General features: G+C 42.6%; 1 protein-coding gene across 1 annotated transcript; it reads left to right on the forward strand.

Annotated features, from left to right (window-relative positions):
• Positions 1 to 3,478: 3,478 nt before the first annotated feature.
• Positions 3,479 to 17,197, forward strand: LTV1 (LTV1 ribosome biogenesis factor). The gene is made up of 11 exons (XM_087425171.1): positions 3,479 to 3,641; positions 4,666 to 4,797; positions 5,948 to 6,118; positions 10,718 to 10,805; positions 12,275 to 12,413; positions 12,777 to 13,035; positions 14,261 to 14,388; positions 15,325 to 15,464; positions 15,742 to 15,794; positions 15,988 to 16,188; positions 16,306 to 17,197. Exons 1-11 carry the CDS (start codon positions 3,639 to 3,641, stop codon positions 16,414 to 16,416), a joined length of 1,425 nt encoding a protein of 474 aa, XP_087281297.1. The 5' UTR covers positions 3,479 to 3,638; the 3' UTR covers positions 16,417 to 17,197.
• The last annotated feature ends 734 nt before the right edge of the window (positions 17,198 to 17,931 follow it).

Raw genomic sequence — 17,931 nt, forward strand, 5'->3', positions numbered from 1 at the left:
TGATGCACTTCCCTTTTTATAAGTTAAGTACCTCCATAAGCTCTGTTAATATTATCAAGCATGTAATTTATAATTTCTAAAGTTACTGCTTGAGTGTCTAGGTAGTTTGGCTATACTCAAGCAAGTTCTCCCCGCTTTGTGTACATTAGTTTCCTAGTGCTTGGGGATCCTTGGGTTATGCTGATGGAAAACCACTGCTGAATGTGATGTAAATGGGGCTAAGTTGATAAACACAATTTCAGTAGGCAAGTTAATTTCACATGAAAAAATAAGAATTTTTCCAAGGCCTAGACTAAACCAGAAATTCTGTTTAATCATTTTGAAATGGATGCCATTATTCAGAGCATACTAATAAGGGGGTAAGAGAAGTATGGTTTGGATTTATTATCATTACTATAATATTTCAATTATGGGTGATTTTAATGGTAGGAAATAACATTTTTCTGTGTTAGAACAAGCCAGCGTTTTGTTTATGTACCATTTTAATGAATGCATTGTGCTAGGTATCGTATTCAACAAATATTAAATGAGCTAATATATATACTGCACCCAGAACAGTCTCTGACACATGGAAGCTCAGCACATGTATTGGCTTTTTGAAATAGGCTACATTGTAATGGTTAAGGGTGTGACTCTCAAGCTACACCTGGGTTTGCATTTTGGCTTCATCACTTATGGCTTCGTGCCCTTAGGCAAAAGTCACTTACTTTTTGTTCCTCAATCTCTAATGTAAAGAAAGAAAAAAAAAAAGATAATAGTATATCTCCTTAAATCCTTTTGTAAAAATTTAATGAGTAAATATATGTAAAGTGCTTCGATTTGAACAGTGCAATTATTATTGAGTCCTAACGACGCTATGCCCTGGGGAGGTAAAGTTGGCGTGACAAAAACCCTTGCCCTCGAGTGGGTTACTGCAGTCTGGTTCTATAAAGACAGATGAAAATGATACCGATTCAATATAAGGTTGACATAAGGGAAGCCATATTGTAGAAAAGAAACCATATTGTAGCTTAGAATGACCTCTGACTTACTCTGGATTTCATGGCCCCTCCCAGCCTCTATAAGTTGATAACTTTGTTCTTTTGAGTTCCTGAGGAACGTGATGACTCCTGAGCCCCCACCCTGGGATCAGATGCCTCCCCTACTTGGAGACCAGCCCTGTATATAACTGGCCTGTAGTCTTTGTTCTGTAAGATGGTTCTTTGAGACATTAGTCGGCCCTCTTCCCCCTTGCTAGCAAGCTGTAATAAACTACCCTTTCTCTGCCACCATCTTGCCTCTTGATCATTGTCTTTTGTCTCACAGCGAGCAGATCGTGCCCTTTGTGCGGTAACAAAAATAATAAGGGGTTACAATTTTAGTGTAAGTGGTAGAACAGTATAATCATAGGATACAGTGAACACATGTGGGATGGACCCTAATTTTGAAGACTGTAAGACTTCCTAGAGGCAGAAATGGCTAAGCTAACATTTGAAGAACAGGGAGAAGAGAGGAAGAGCCTTTTAGCTGGGCATGAGAAAGCCAATCTCTTTTAGGTGTCTTTGGGAACCACAAACAGTTTGATAGAGCTGGGTCATAGAGTGGTATGTCAGGGATTGAGGGGACATGATGCTAAATTGATGGGTAGAAACCAGATAATATAAAGTCTTGGCTGCCATGCAAAAGAGTGGACTTTATGCTGAGGCTGGAGGGTAGACACTGAAAGGTTTTATACAGAAAAATGACATGATTGGACTAGAGTATTAAAAATGATAAATTTGATAAAAGGGGTAATGAGGTGATACATTTGGATATATAGAAGATAGAATGGACAGAATTTGCTGGCTGGCTGCCTTCCCAAGATAGTCTAGCATACGGTTAAAGGTGTGGCCTTCCTAACCAGACTGATGGGCTACATATTTAAGCCCTTCCATTTACTGTGTGACTTAGGCGAGTCACTTCAGTTCTCTGAACCTCAAGCTCTCCTTCTATAAGATTAGCTTGGTGTTATCTAAGTGTACTTTACAGGCTTATCGAAGGAATTCAATGATATAATGCATATAAATTGGGTAGCACAGTGTGTTTAGTGTTAGCGTTAGCCCAGTAAATATATAAAGTAACAGACTATTACTCAAAAGAAAAAAAAGCAAGTAATGTGGTTAAGTTGTGAGGCTCTAGTCAGACTCCAGTTTAAAATCCCTGCTCGGCCATGTACTGGCTGTGTCACCTTGAGAAAGCTACTTAACTTTCCTAGGCCTCAGTTTAGAATTTGTAAGATAGTAGAAGATAATAGCACCTGTCTCATAGTGTTAATGGTAAGGAAGATACGAGATAATTCAGGTAAAGTGCCAGAACATTAATTCATATAAACAAACATTTATTGGGTATAGGTGCCAGGCACTATTCTAGGCCCTGAGCAAAGACACAATAGTAAATAAAACAGATCAAAACGAAACAAAACCTACCCTCCCGGAGCTTAATTATAATGAATGCCTGGCACATAGCAGTGTTGTGTTATGTATTACCTCTGTTACAAAGCACGATCCCAAGACGAGTTCTCTGGCCCTAGTTTAAATTGTTTCTATAATTTTTATCGTAGTAAAAGAATAATTTTCCATAAATATTTATAGTGGTAATAGCTGGGACCTAAAGATACAATCCAAGATAACTCAGACGTTGGCAAGACACCAGAAATGGGGAGGGGGAAACACGAATTTGAGAAAAGGTCGGCTGATAACACTTGGAAGGCATTCCCACCTTCTCGCGCCCGGGAAAAGCTACGAGAGGGCGCCGGCACCCGCCTGAAACCTTCCTAAGAAGGGATGCTTATAGCCTGTTTGCTTAAAGCACGTTAACACACTTGAGGAACGACCTGGAAGGGAATAAACAGTAGTTCCCCCCTTATAAGGTATGCAAACACCAAAGAGATCGCCTATGTGATTAGCTCAAATGCCTCTGCTGTCAACAGAGTCGCGGGGGTTTTGCTAACTGGACCTTTGAACGCGGTCCATTAAACGATGGAAAAGCAAGGCCCGGCTCAGCCCGGAGTAGCGAGGCCGCGATCCTCCGTTGCTAAGGCAACCGACTGGACGCCGGCCAGCGGAGAGGGAACCTGAAACCTCGGTCCCCGGGAGGGCGGCCACCTTCCTTCCGTGAACACGGGTTTGTTTTGTTTTCCACGGTGGGGAACGCGCAGTGAACACACATGTCCACGGGGCTGCTACATTCGTCCCCTGTGTAACCGGTAGAGGGCGCCAGAAAAGCCAGCTCGCGCTTAAACAGCATCCGCCTTGCGCCCTCACCGCCACCACGGCGTCGGCGACTCGCTTCCCGCGCGAACTGAATTCCGGCCGAGAAAGCCCCGCCCCCCCGGGGTAGGAACGGCCCCACCTCCTCATAGCTTCTCGCGATCGTCGCGACGGAGCGAGCTATGCGTAACTTCCGGCCGCGACGCCCCGGCTCTTCGGCGATTGGTCCATTTCCGCGGCCTGCTGCGGGACTTCCGGTCCGGCTTCCGGGGTTGCACGTGTGGAGAGGCCTGCAGACCGGGGGCTGCGAGCTGGGTGTCGGCGGCGTCCGGGACGTGCGTGTGGCTTCTCCCGGGACTCGGAGGGTGCAGTGGTGGCCCTTCTGTGGGGTGAGCGCCGTGCGGCTGCAGCATGGTGAGCAAGTGTCGTTGTCGCGGGGGCGGGGCGCTCGGGTTTGGCAGAGGCCATGCTGGTTCCGCCGGCGCCGCTGGCCTCTGCCGCCTGGGCCTGGGGGGGCTGTCCGGGGGCGCGGGGGGCGGCCTGCGGCACAGTGTCCCCGTGTGGGTCACCCTCGCACCCCGGGAGGACTGCGGTTCAGAGTGGGTCTCCCACGGACAAGCCTCTCTGGGTAGTGGGCAGAAGAGGATGGCCTCCCCTTTGCTCGAGGGGCCTGACAACCTGTGACATGGGACACAGACACGCCCCCCTGTGCTTCATTGGGTCGGGTGGAGAGGGAGTTAATGGTCTCTCCAGACCTGGGAGTGACAGGTGTCTGCCCGTCCCTTTGCTCCGGGGAAAGGAAACTTGGGGGAGAGTCTCAGGTTGGTCCCAAAGCAAGATGGCTTCCTCCGCTGGGACGATGCTTTCTCAGTTTAGGAGAGCAGCATTGCGTAGCGAAATAAGAACGTAGACGGGGCTGATGAGTCTTACCGAGCTTTAGCTCTTGTGTCCTGGTTTCATTTGACAGTTGGTACTTGAAGTGCGTACCCTGCTTGGACCTGTCGTCCCCAGATTTTCTTGTGGCAGCCTCCTTGTCATTCTGGTTCAACCTGTCAGGGACCCTGCTCTGAGCACCCAGTCTAAAGTAGCTCCTAAGTCATTTGCACGTCACTGTTTTGTGTTTTTCTCTTTATCTGAAATCATTTTCTTGACCATTTGCTTGCTAAGAATGGGGACTTGGTCTGACTTTCCCATCGCTGTATTCCCAGCACCCGTAACAAGGTCTGGCACAGAGTAGGTGCCCACAAATGTTTGTGGAAGGAAGGTAAGTATAGTTTTTGTAGAACATAGGTGATGTTGTCTGCTCTAGAAGTGAAGTTTTAAAAAATCTGTTGATCCTTTACTTATTAAAGACACCTATTTGGACTATGATACTGTTCACTGTTTTGTTTTGTTTTGTTTTGTTTTAATGGCTTGTTCTGATTCTGTTCCTTTGAAGCCTCACAGAAAGAAAAAGCCCTTCATAGAAAAGAAGAAAGCTGTGTCTTTTCACCTGGTGCACCGGAGCCAACGTGATCCTTTAGCGGCGGATGAGACTGCACCTCAGAGGGTTCTGTTGCCGACACAGAAAGTAAGGCCTGTGTTTTAGCCAAAAAGTCTGTAGGTGGACTGTTGGTGATTTTTAATAAATTATGTTAGCCAGCTGCTCTTCTCAGATACCTGTGATCTTCCGGGAAGCAAATCTATGACTTAATTTTCGGTAAACTTGCTGATTTTTACAGGATGCATTTTTTTTTTGGTTGAGAGGATAAAACATCTTTATTTGAGATGTTTAAATGAACAAATCTTATAAAGTAATGGTAAATATTTACTAAACCATCAGCTACAATGCTGCATGGTGTTATTTAGGGCACAAATGTGTTCAGTCTCTGCTTTCTCTAAGATCCTGCCATTTCGTAACCACAAACTGCACTTTGCCTCCTGGTCGCCCATTTCCTGAAATGTACAACATCGAAACTCATGAGTTAGCTTTAGAAAATGCCGGGGAGCCTTTAAAAGGTTGATTTGGTAATTATCAGTCAGAGTATACTTGTTTGTTTTTTTTTCTTGTGAGGAAGACCAGCTCTGAGCTAACATCCATGCCAATCCTTCTTTTTTTGCTGAGGAAGAGTGGCCGTGGGCTAACATCTGTGCCCATCTTCCTCCACTTTATATGGGACGCCGCCACAGCATGGCTTGACAAGTGGCACATCGGTGCACACCCGGGATCTGAACCCGGGCTGCCAGTAATGGAGCGCATGCACATAACCGTTACGGCACAGGGCCAGCTCTAGAGTATACTTGTTAAGTGTGGGTAATGTGAAGGGCAGTGTTGGGAAACGTTGGGCTATTTAGCTTTTCAGTAAAGCCAGTTTGTGGTGTATGTTGAGAAGCTTCTTGGCATATAATTATAAGAAATTGTACTTACATTTCAAGGCCCTCTAGTCTTCTAACCCCCCAAGTACATGATAAAACAAAGAGTGTGTGTGTTTCTTAGCTTGAATTGTTGCAGAGAACTGTCTAGTGGAAGGAGGATTGTTTTCATTCCATTTTAATTTTATATGGCACTCGCGTTTAGAAGCTTTGTGTTTCCTGAGTTTGTCCAGAATTCTTTGTCTCATTTCTTTCAGCCAAAGTGTTCGTGTGCCATCTGCCTCCTAGTCTGAAAGCTGTGCTCATTGGAAGGTTCCTATGCCTTACCCTTGGAAGAGGTGCTAACTCCATTTTGTTTGTTACGCTAGATAAATGATGAGGAAAGGCGAGCAGAACAGAGGAAGTACGGCGTGTTCTTTGATGATGACTACGACTACCTGCAGCATCTGAAGGAACCGTCTGGGCCCTCAGAGCTGATTCCCACAAGTGCCTCCAGTGCACGCAACAGGAGAGACGAAGAAGACACTTCAGTAATTTCCGTAAGACTTTTCAGCAATTTAAGTGTGAGAGAGAGAGAGTGGGGGTGAGTGAAGAAACCACCATTTTTAAATCAAGATAACTGTTTGGGGCAAGAAGTGGTGTCAGTCTGAAGAGCACAAAGACAAGCCGTGCCCTCACTTAAAATTGTGTATGTGTGTGTGCACATGTGGACTTTGAGGACAGAGTAGCCCGCCTGTTCTCTGGTGGCAGCTGTCAAAAGTAACAGCCTTTGACAGAGTTAGAACTTTTGATTGATAGACATGGGCATGTTAGCACTTTTAATAGAAGAAAACCAGCTGACGTTCTATATGTTAACAACTTAAGTGTTACAGCATCATAAACTGTGTTCTAAGATAGAACTTAACTCTCATGGAACGTTCAGATCTTTCGCACTTGTAAAAAACTATAGGCTAACCGTAAGAAAGAATAGAGGCAATAGATTGTAATGAAATTCCTGTTAGTCTTTTCAACAAAAATGCAGTCCAGTTTAGTACTTTATCTTTTAAATACAAATGAGAGCACATATTTATATGAAATTAGTGCTACTAGTTTAGGTTCAGTTTTTCCCCTTGTTTATGTTAAGGATGCCCATGTTGCATGCTTTTGTTATTTTTTATTTAGTTTTATTATAAATTTCTCTGTGAAACTTTTATGTCACTTGGCAGTTAAAAAGAGACATTCATTTATTGGGTTTATGGACAAAAGGGAAGTGATAAAAAGAGCACCAATTTCCCCTGCTTCTCATCCTCTAACCCTGTCATGGTCTAGGTATTCTTTTCCTCAGGGAAGATGTGATCGTAGCTCCTCCAGTCCATAGCTTGCTGCTTAAGGAGAGTCGCAGTGGGTTAGGTTTCAGGGTATCATCCCAGAGAAAGAGGTAATAACGCAGCTCTTCATTCACTCGCTAGGTTGGAGGTCTCTTGTGAGGCCGCACACCCCTCTGCCACATCTCTATCATAACAGAACCGACTTCTCTCCTCCTCCTCCCCCAAGGCTGGTATATCAGTAGTAGGGTACTTCTCTTATTGGCTCTCTTCCTTCTTTTTTTTTTTTAAAGATTTTATTTATTTATTTTTTTATTTTTTCCCCCCAAAGCCCCAGTAGACAGTTGTATGTCATAGCTGCACATCCTTCTAGTTGCTGTATGTGGGACTTGGCCTCAGGATGGACGGAGAAGTGGTGCCTCGATGCGCACCCGGGATCCGAACCTGGGCCACCAGCATTGCAGCGCGCGCACTTAACCACCAAGCCACAGGGCCGGCCCGGCTCTCTTCCTTCTGTGACCCTTTGAGGGAGGAGAGCGGGCTCCGCTAGTGGCTCAACTTCTTCATTTTATTGATGGGGAAAAGTTTTAATAAAGTCCTAACAGTCTTCTGGCAGAATTGTATTGACCAGTATAAGGTTAGCTTTTAATCTTTGATTCACTTGGGGTAAAAGTAATCACTATCTAATTGGCTTTTAACAGAATAAGGCTTTTCAGTGGACGCTTCAGTGATGTTTACAAGGATAACTGAATTATGTTTAAAACAAAAGTGCCGTTGGTTTTCTGTAGCAAAGTTACGGATGAGTCGTGTGTACTTTTTTTGACTTTAAAGTAATTTGTAACAAACCACCAAAATTGAATAAACCAGAAATGCTGAGTAAGCCCTAAAAAACAAAGTAAGGCAGTGCAGAGCGGCAATACAGACATCAGTGATGCTGGAGCAGCCCCTGATTCTCACAGGAAGGAAAGCAGGTGCTGTCATGGTGGGACTTGGTGTAGCTGGGACCCACTGCAACCAATAAACAATTACACACCTCTAAAAAACAGTAATCACCAAATAAATTGTGATTGTATATATGATTCTTTGACTGTTTTTCAAGATTTGAAAAATATCTTGAAAGGTAAATTCACTGAACACAAGCTGATCTTCCTTTTTTTTTTTTGAGGAAGATCAGCCCTGAGGTAACATCTGTTGCAGTCCTCCTCTTTTTTGCTGAAGAAGATTGGCCCCAGGCTAACATCTGTGCCCATCTTCCTCTGCTTTATGTGTCGGAAGCCGCCACAGCATGGCTTGATAAGCATTGCATAGGTCCTCACCTGAGATTTCAACCTGTGAACCCCAGGCCACTGAAGCGGAGTGCACAAACTTAACCACTATGCCACTGGCCCGGCCCCAACACAAGCTGATCTTCCTTTTTTTAAACCCCTAATTCCAAAGATACATAATCACAAGAGTATATTTTTTAGGAAAAATACCACATATAAGGGCTGGCCTGGTGGCATGGTGGTTAAGTTCACGTGCTCCGCTTTGGCGTCCCGGGGTTTGCAGGTTTGGATCCCGGGCGTGGACCTACTCACTGCTCATCAAGCCATGCTGTGGTGGCATCCCACATACAAAATAGAGGAGGATGGGCATGGATGTTAGCTTAGGGCTAATTTTCCTCAGCAAAAAGAGGAGGATTGGCAACAAATGTGAGCCCAGGGCCCATCTTCCTTACCAAAAAAAAAAAACAAAAAAAACAAAAAAAAAAACCCACATATATATTTTACCACAATTTTTAAAAGTTGATGTAATATACCAAAAGTCATTAAATTGTGCACTTTAAGTGGCTGAATTGTATGGTATGTGAATTGTATCTCAGTAAAGCAGTTTTAAAAAGATGACTCTATAGGGGCTGGCCAGGGGGCGTAGTGGTTAAGTTCGTGTGCTCTGCTTCAGCGTCCCAGCGTTCACAGGCCCGGTTCCTGGGCATGCACCTACACACCACTCATCAAGCCCTGCTGTGGTGGTGTCCCACATACAAAATAGAGGAAGATGGGCACAGATGTTAGCCCAGGGCCGATCTTCCTCACAAAAAAAAAAAAAAAAGACTCTACAGCAGGAACTCAGATCTTTGCCCATGTTTATGCCGCTGAGAAACTGATTTTGGAAGCTGTAACAGCTTGCTAGCTGTGCACTACTGTATGTAGACTTCAGTCCTGCTCCTTGGAGGCTTCTAGTTCACTGTGCTCTATCTGTGAGCCAGTGAGGATGTATATCTCAGCCTCGTGCCTGCTACCAGGCTGAGGACAGGGTGGGTGGTGAGGCACAGAAAGGGAGATAACGTGGTGGTGACCCTCCCATTATTAACCGCTTGGTTGAAAAGATGACACTAAAGCAGAAGGACCAGTCAGGAAATATGTGCCAACGTGTGTTGAAGTAGATTGTATGGTGTGAAGAATGAGGGGATTTCACACACAGGAAAGTTCTAGGACAGTAATCAAGGAGGGCTTCCTGGAGGAGGGAGGAAGTGAGCTGGCCACTAAAGGTCAGTTTTATTGAGAGAGGGAGGAACATTCCAGTCAGAAAGAAGGGACATAAAGTAGTATCGTGGATCATAACGTCCAGCCCATGTGTGCTCCATAAATTACTTTGAATTGTTCCACGATGTGAGGATTTACATGGAAGTCATATTATTGAGTAACAGTAAGAAATGTTGATACATAGAGTAGGCTTTGCTTTGACAGAGCCTTGAAGATCAGGCGTGAAAAATCAAAACCTATTATAAGCTTAGGAAGGTCACATGATGAAACGTTACAGGAGTTGCATTTGGCAGTGATGTAAAGGTTGGAGCAGGTGTAGACCAGCGAAGCACCAGTTGCAGTGATCTCTCTGTTGGTGAACCGTGAGTAAGATGGTGCCCAGAACATGGGTGTGAAGTCACTGTACACAGGAGAGTCCAAAGGGATCTCGGGATAGAAAAGATTTATGACCATCCTAGGCTTTAAGACAGCCAGTTCAGAGAAAGGCAGAGCCATTACTAGAGATTGGAACATTATCTCTGGTTTAAGAGGAAAAAGATTAATTTCGTTTTGAAACTTATGGAGAGTGGAGTCACCAGACTTGGATTTGAGTCCCAGAATTTAACAGCCGGTTGCAGGCAGGCGTGCCATTGAACCTTGCTTAGCTTTTGTTCACTAAAACACGCTGATAACCTCGCGGGGTTGTGAGGATTAAGTGGAATCACATCCTGGAGAAAGCTCTGTGAAGTACTGCTGGGAAGTTGCTTTGAGATGACGACGGAATATACATGTTTAAAATAGATAACTGGAGCACGAGAGAGAGAGAACGCAGAGTGTGGGTGTCTTAGTTTCCTAGCACAGCCGTAACAAACTACCACCGTTTACCACTCGGGCTGAGAACAGCAGAAGTTGATTCTCACGGTTCTGGAGGCCGGAGGGCTAAAATCACGCTTTCGGCAGGGCTGGTTCCTTCTTGCGGGCTCAGGAAGAATCTGTTCCCTGCGTATCTCCTAGCTTCTGGGGGTCGCGGCAGTCCCTAGTGGTCCTTGGCTGGTAGATGCATCGCTCCAGCCTTCCTCCGTCTTCACGTGGCATTCTCCCCGGCGTGTCTTCACGTGGCCTTCTTATCAAGACACCAGCCATTGGACTAAGGCCCACCGTAATCCACTATCGCCTCTTCTTAACTAATTACATCTGCAAGGATCCTGTTTTAAAATAAGGTCACATTCTGAGCTGGGTGGACGTGAATTTTGGGGTGACACTTGTCAACCCAGTGTGGTAGTTCAGAGGTATTTCTAAACAAACCTAACCATGGTGTAATTTCTTTCCCAAGACCACTGGAATTCAGTTGCCTTCATCAGTATTTGCATCAGAGTTTGAGGAAGACGTTGGATTGTTAAATAAAGCCGCTCCTGTTTCAGGTGTGTTTAATTTTTTTAACTTTTCAAATGGCTAGAGCTGTGTTTTACAAGAAGAAACATATAGTAATGATAGATTTTGTGTCCCTAATAAAGTGTTGAAATAATTGAGATGTGTCCACGTTCAGATTAGAGATCATTAGGGAGAGATGAATGTGATCAGTGTCCTTTTCTTGTATTGCCATCAAATTCCTTGTCTTTGAAGTTTCTATTTGGAGAGGAAAGTGGGAAAGTTATTTTTGGTGATCTAGTAGAGGAATTTTAACCTTGACCTAACATATTACAAAGGGAACGGTGATATTCAGTTAGCCTTACATACATATAATGCAGTCTTGAAAATACTTAATCTGTTAACTTTCAGAATTTCTCCCAAGAGTATAGAAGTATTTTATAGAAGTCCATTTTACCATTTATTCCGGATACACTGAGAAATTATCATAATGTTTGGTTTTTTTGCAGTACCAACATTGTATTTTTAGATAAAACACAGAAGTCCACAGAAGTGGTGTTCGGTATTTTTGCCTAAATTGCCTTAATTATTGACTGACACTTGCTGTGTAGCATTCATTCATTAATCATTCTATAGGTTTTTGAGTTGCCAATATGTGACAGGGTCTTGGGTTAAATCAGAATGAAGCATAATCCCTCACCTCAAGGAATTTACCATCCGTTTGGAAAGATAGACCATAAATGGGAAATTACAATTACAGTACAAATGAATAAATGTCTCCAGCCTTGGAGAGTTGGGCAAGGCATCATAGAAGAAATGATGTCTAGGTTGATTTCTTAGGTAGAAGTTAGGCAGGTGGATGAAGGAGGGTGGGATGGGGAGGAGAGGATATTCCAGACAGAGGAAACTGTGTGTGCAAAAGCAAGAACACATGGATATAGGACACCACACACGTTTTAGCATGCCTGGAACGACAGGTAAGGATTAATATGAAATGAGCCTGGAGGGTCGAGCAGTGGCCATCTGTGAAGAGTGTTGGAAGCCATGTCAGTTTACCAGTGTGAGCTTGAACGTTTTTTTTTTAAGTGGTATTTTTACATATAGAAGAACATAGCTAAGAAACAGCTTTGGAATTTATTAAAATCTCAGTCTGAAAACAAAGTTTAAGAGGCTACAAATGCTTAATTTGAGTTCCATCTAACAGATGAATTTACCCAGTTTCTTTCCGCAGGTGAGAGCTTTGCATTTTGCTAGATAGACACAGTTTAATGTTGTAGATCTGTAATGGAAGAGTTTTTACCAGTGCGTATTGAAACCAGAGGGATTGTTTTTCCCTTTTTCACTTTCTTGCAGTCATCCCTCTCTATTCACCATTAGACTGAACTTCTTCAAGTTCTTAATCATCCTTTTATCCTCAGTACATAGATAGAATCTGGCAAATAGGAAGTACTCAGATTATGTTAGTAGGTGAAGGAATCCTGCTTTCTTGGGAGTTATTGCTCAGTTTTTGTGTTTCTTCTAGGACCTCGGCTGGACTTTGATCCTGACATTGCTGCAGCTCTTGATGATGATTTTGACTTTGATAATCCGGATAATCTGCTTGAAGATGACTTTATTCTTCAGGCCAATAAGCCGACAGAGGAGGAGGGAATGGACGTACGGTATGTGTGGTTTGTTTTGAAGCAGGGATGGCCTCTCTCCTGCTTCCTCAGTAGGGTGGTAACCGTGGAATGTTCTAGATGGAAGAGACCTTTGAGAGGGTGTAGTCTGAGACTGCTGTATTTCAGAGCAGAAAATGTGAGACTTGAGGGCTGTAGAAGCCATCGATAGGTGGGGCTAAAGTCCAGGTTGCCTGAGGCTGCTTCCTCGCTTTCCCAGCCGAGCCAGACGGGTCAAGCAGCACAGCTGTTCCTGCCCAAACGAGAATGCTCCCGGAAAGACCCTCGGCTTTTACTTGTGTGAAGGCATTTGGTTCTGTTGTTTTTCAAGTTGTTTTGACAGTTAATTTATGGCTCTGATTTTAGGAAATCTGAGGCTGAAGATGGCAGTGAGTGGGAAGATGTGGATGATGAGAAGGAAGGAGGTAGTGATGAGGATTACTCTGACTCTGCGGGCTCATTATCAGATGAGGCTGTGTCTGCTCCTGGAAAACCTCCTGGGGCTAGAGAAAACCACTTCTTCTGGGAAGAGGAAACAAAGAGTCGCTTTACTGATTATTCTATGACATCTTCAGTCATGAGGAGAAATGAGCAGCTGACCCTACACGATGAGAGATTTGAGAAGGTGAGGTTCCCAAATGAGAGGCTTTTTAATACTAGTCCATGGTAAATTTTATATGACGTTGAATCCCAAAACTAGCACTTTCAGCATTAGAAAGAGCCTCTATGTCTTTTATTAAAACAGCCCATAAAGCCACCCTAGTTTTAATTCTGTAAAGAATGCATACAGGTCCCAAGATGGCTGATCACACCTAGATTTTGATTCTGAGCCTCCCGACCACAGTCTCCAAAGTCATGCTATTGTCCTCAAGCATTGGCCTGAACGTAAACAAAATTCTCTCAGAGTTTTTTTGTGTTTTGCTCATTCATGTATCCCAAGGCCTAAAGTGGTATCTGGCATGTGGTAGGAGTTCACACTGTTCAGTAAATGATGAGTGGATGAATGAATGGTTTCCTTCACGGTGAATCTAAGATGAAGGTTCTCACTTCACTGCCTTTTCACTAGGTACTATTTCCCTCTTCTCTCCAAGAGATAGGCAAACCGTTACCACACATAACTTCACTGTGCAGGAGTTATATCACCCCCGGCTTACCCTTCTACAGAGCCTAACAGCATTTGAATAATACAGTAAACATCATCTAAAGGAGAATGAAATTTGAACATTAAAAGGAGGCTGTTTAGTGACCTGACCTTTCGGTTTGTATAATCAGTGAATTTGAAAGTATCTGTAAAATATTCTGAGGTAAAGATTTCTGCCTAGCATTTTGCTCTCCAAGCTGAACAGAGTAACTGCCTTTCACTGTCGTGTTAAATGGCAGCCCATTTCAGTCTAAATGTAAGTCTTCAAGTGTTGGGTAGAATATCTTCCACATCACATTGTTATGGTGCTGAGTCCCTGCTAACATTGTAACAGTAGTTGTGACCCCATGGTAGTGCTAAAATATTGTGTAGGAATCAAATTAATGTAGAGGGGGCCGGCCTGGTGGTGCAGCAGTTAAGTGTGCATGCTCTGCTGTAGCGGCCCAGGGTTTGCAGGTTCGGATCCCAGGTGTGCACCGACACACCGCTTGTCAAGCCATGCTGTGGCAGCGTCCCATATAAAGTAGAGGAAGATGGGCACGGATGTTAGCCCAAGACCAGTCTTTAGCAAAAAAGAGGAGATTGGCATCAGATGTTAGCTCAGGGCTAATCTGCCTCACACACACAAAAAAATTTAATGTAGAAATGTTTAAATGCTATAGTCTTAATACATTCAGTTTTCATGGTATCCCCTCTCTTTATATTCAAGTTTTATGAGCAATATGATGATGATGAAATTGGAGCTCTGGATAATGCTGAATTGGAAGGTTCCATTCAAGTGGACAGCAGTCGCTTAGAGGAAGTTTTGAACGACTACTATAAAGAGAAGGCAGAGAAGTATGGTGACTTCCTGTTTACCTGCTTTTTTCATTTTAAATAAAGTCTGTAGTTGTACGGCTGAATCTAGAAAAGCACCCAGTCAGAATCCATGTGAAGAAAATGGTATGTTTTCTGTGACCTTTGGCTCACATCTTGATATTAAGAGTTCTGAAGCTGAAGGTAACAGTAGTGGGAACATACTGAGAACTACTGTAGCTTTGACCTAAGAGTCATGATGGAATAAGTGAGGGTTAGACTGGGAAGTACAAGGTCACATTCCACTTGGAGAATGAGGTGGTGCCTTGAGCCTCTTTGGCTGAGCAATTATTCTGACTTCTAAGTATATACGCCCTTCTTTTCATCTTCCTGAAATGCCAGGTATTCTGAGAAGTAGATATTTATGGCTTATGGAAAGATAAGAATTTGTCTCTACAGATGGATTAGCGTAACTTTCCAGCCAAATATTTGGTGAATCAGCATTCGTATCAAGGTGATTTGTCTGAGAGAAACTAATGAGGTGTTTACATTTGCTAGAAAGGTCTGATGTTCCATGATCACTATCGTATGCAGATCCTACAGCAGGTCAAGGGCTGCATACTTTGAGTGAATTATTTAAGTACTTTGGAGAGACACATGGACTAATAATGCTTTTTAAGGCTTTAAAAAACACCATGTTTTAGGAAAGCTGCCATCTTGTTTAATTTATAACCTTGCAAAGATGCAGGTAGATCTTTCCTTCCTCTCAACAGAATGTCCAAAATCGGGAGGGGAGAGGCAGGGCTGGGTAGAACTCACTTTGACAGCAAGTAATAGACAGGGCACATGAGTATGTGGATTTTTAAAAATGCTGTTGTTTTCATAGCTAAGTGCAGTTTTAGTAACATATAGTATAATAATGTGTGGTGGTGTTTTTTCCCCCTCTTCTGTCTTCATTTTTGAAAACTCGACCAAAAGTTGTGTAAAATTGAATACTCTTGAATCCTTCGAGGATCAGGAGCTGCCAATGAATGAACTTGATGGGTCTGAGGAAGAAGAGATTGTTACTGTAGTTCTTGAAGAAGCCAAAGAGAAGTGGGATTGTGAATCCATTTGTAGTAAGTATCTTAATGTCTATTTTACTGCTAAAAGTATTTTAGTAATTTTAAAGTATTAAGTACATCAGCTTTTTGGAAAAGTACATATTTTGTGAAAATGATTTAGAAACAGTAATATTTCTATTACCAAATTATAACAATTTAAAAACATTTATAAGAGAGACTCCAGTGTTATTTTGAACTGTGAAAACACCAAATTTTGGGATATTGTTGGAACTCAATAATGTTTTGCCGAACTGAAAGTATACTTATTGATACGTGATTTTTTTTTTTTCAGGTACATACTCAAATTTATATAACCATCCGCACCTTATCAAGTATCAACCAAAGGTAAATCCTAGTGTCCTGAGCTATTTGAAATATGCACTGCAGGAAATGGAGTGTGCAAATTATTTTCTCACAGTAACTGTGTCCTTTTGTGGCTGGCAACACCATTAGGAAAAGCAAGAACAACGTGGCGTTATTGAGCTATTTTTTAATAGGCATGGGAAATAAGCCTAATGCCATTGTATCTTCATTTCAGCCCAAACAAATCCGACTGTCTTCTAAAACAGGGATGCCTCTCAATGTCTTACCTAAGAAGGGGCTCACAGCAAGGCAAGTGGAGCGAATGCAGCTGATTGATGGCGGCGATCTGCCTAAGGTGCCACCCCAACCGCGTTGTGAAAATGAAAGCAAAGAAGATAAGAGAGCGAGAAAGCGAGCTGTCAGAGAAGAGCGCAAGGTAAAGTACGTTCCTCAGATGGGAGCCTCCCAGAGAGCTGCCGGGAGGATTTTCCTGCTGTAAGGGTGGTCTGCACCAGTTTGAAGACTTGAATAACACCAGTGTGTTCTTGTACAGGAACGGAGAGCGGAGAAGAAAGCTAACAGATTAGCCTTCAGACTGGAGAAGAGAAGGCAGGAAAAGGAGCTGCTGAACCTGAAGAGGAATGTCGAGGGTCTAAAGCTATGACAGTGAACATTTAGGATAACGCCCCTTCCCTGTCGGGCCCCCATGAGGTTCACTAATGAACAAGGGTCTTCACAGAGACAAACTGGTTGATCTGCCATTTTTACCGGCAGGTATTGCAAAGAGAACAGTACAATATTTGTCATTTATACCAGCAAGTTTTCTCTGTCCACCGTCTTGTAAATATTGTAATATTTTTAAACTTAATATTATAAGCTTAGATTTGCTCTGAAATCAGTGACTTCATGAAGATGAAATGTTTGGATAAATTAAAGGAAAATGTCTTCATGACTTAAATGGAATTGTTGTGTTCTTCTTTATTTGTATGGTTGTCCCAGTTGTCTTTTGCAGATGTTCACAAATATTTCTTTGAAAGCTCTCCATGCTTTTTCAGGGATTAAGAGGTTTAATTTACTGTATGTATGACCCAGTTAAACTCGATTTTGAAATGCTGAGTGGTAACAAGAGTTTTCCTGAGAAGGTTCCACTGGTAGGAAGCTAAGTTTCCCCTTGCTGTATGCAAAGTTATTTAAAAAGGATGGTAAAACTGAGTATTAAGGTTGTTGGGACTCAATTACTGGGTGACTTGCTTTTGGAATTTAGGAACAGTGAAGACAGGAAACAGAAGAAATAATCAAGAAAACTTCCTTGGCTTCAGCGAGTACCTGGCTCAAAATCAGAAATATTTACTTCAGTTTAAACTAGAAAGTTTGTCTTTTCAACATTATTTAATGCTTGGAACTGTTCATACTTGATTAAAATACATAGTTGAAAACTTTCCCTATTTTTTGATGAGTTTTGTCCTTTTTCTTTAAACTTTTTCAAGGCTCAGGCAGTGACACCATCACAATTGTTAATTATTTGGTAAACTGTGACTTCCTTGCAACAAACAAGTTGTTAGTGACCCTTCTTCATGTGTCCATGACTAGTGTGTTATCTAGACTGTTCTGGAAAAAAAAAAATCTGTGGATACTGTGGGTCTGAGGGGAACAGAATGGCTGGGGCAGAACCATTTTTGGCAGGTGAGCTGCATTTGATATCTAAATTACTAGAAAATGTCTTTATCTGTAATTAATTTGATTATGGCTTTTCCAGAGCTGGTAGATGTTATCTTATTCTGTGTTATCAATTCTAAATCTAAATAGTTATTGTAAGGTTTTTAAAAGAGTTGTGAATAACAATAGTATTAGGTACTCTACCAACGTTCATCAAAAAAGTTGATGAAGAGCTTGTTGTTACAGAGTAGAAGACTGGAGAGTGTATATTTAAATGCCAACCCACAGAAGCAAAGGGTCAGGTTGATGGCTTAGGCTAGTATTGGGAAGGTACTAAATCCTGAAAGGATTGACCATTTATTTTGGTAGCTTTCTCAATTGAAGGTTCTCAAAACCAGCAAGGATCTTATAGACATGGAATATTACTTTGACTTGGTACTATTCAAATTCCGTTTTATGAGCTTCTAATTTTACTGCACCTAACCCAGAGGGTTTAAATCAGCACATTATGTATTTTGCAGTT

This window comes from Ceratotherium simum, chromosome 38 (genome assembly GCF_057802395.1).
Source record: "Ceratotherium simum simum isolate JZ-2026a chromosome 38, ASM5780239v1, whole genome shotgun sequence".
In the NCBI taxonomy this organism is placed as follows: domain Eukaryota; kingdom Metazoa; phylum Chordata; class Mammalia; order Perissodactyla; family Rhinocerotidae; genus Ceratotherium; species Ceratotherium simum.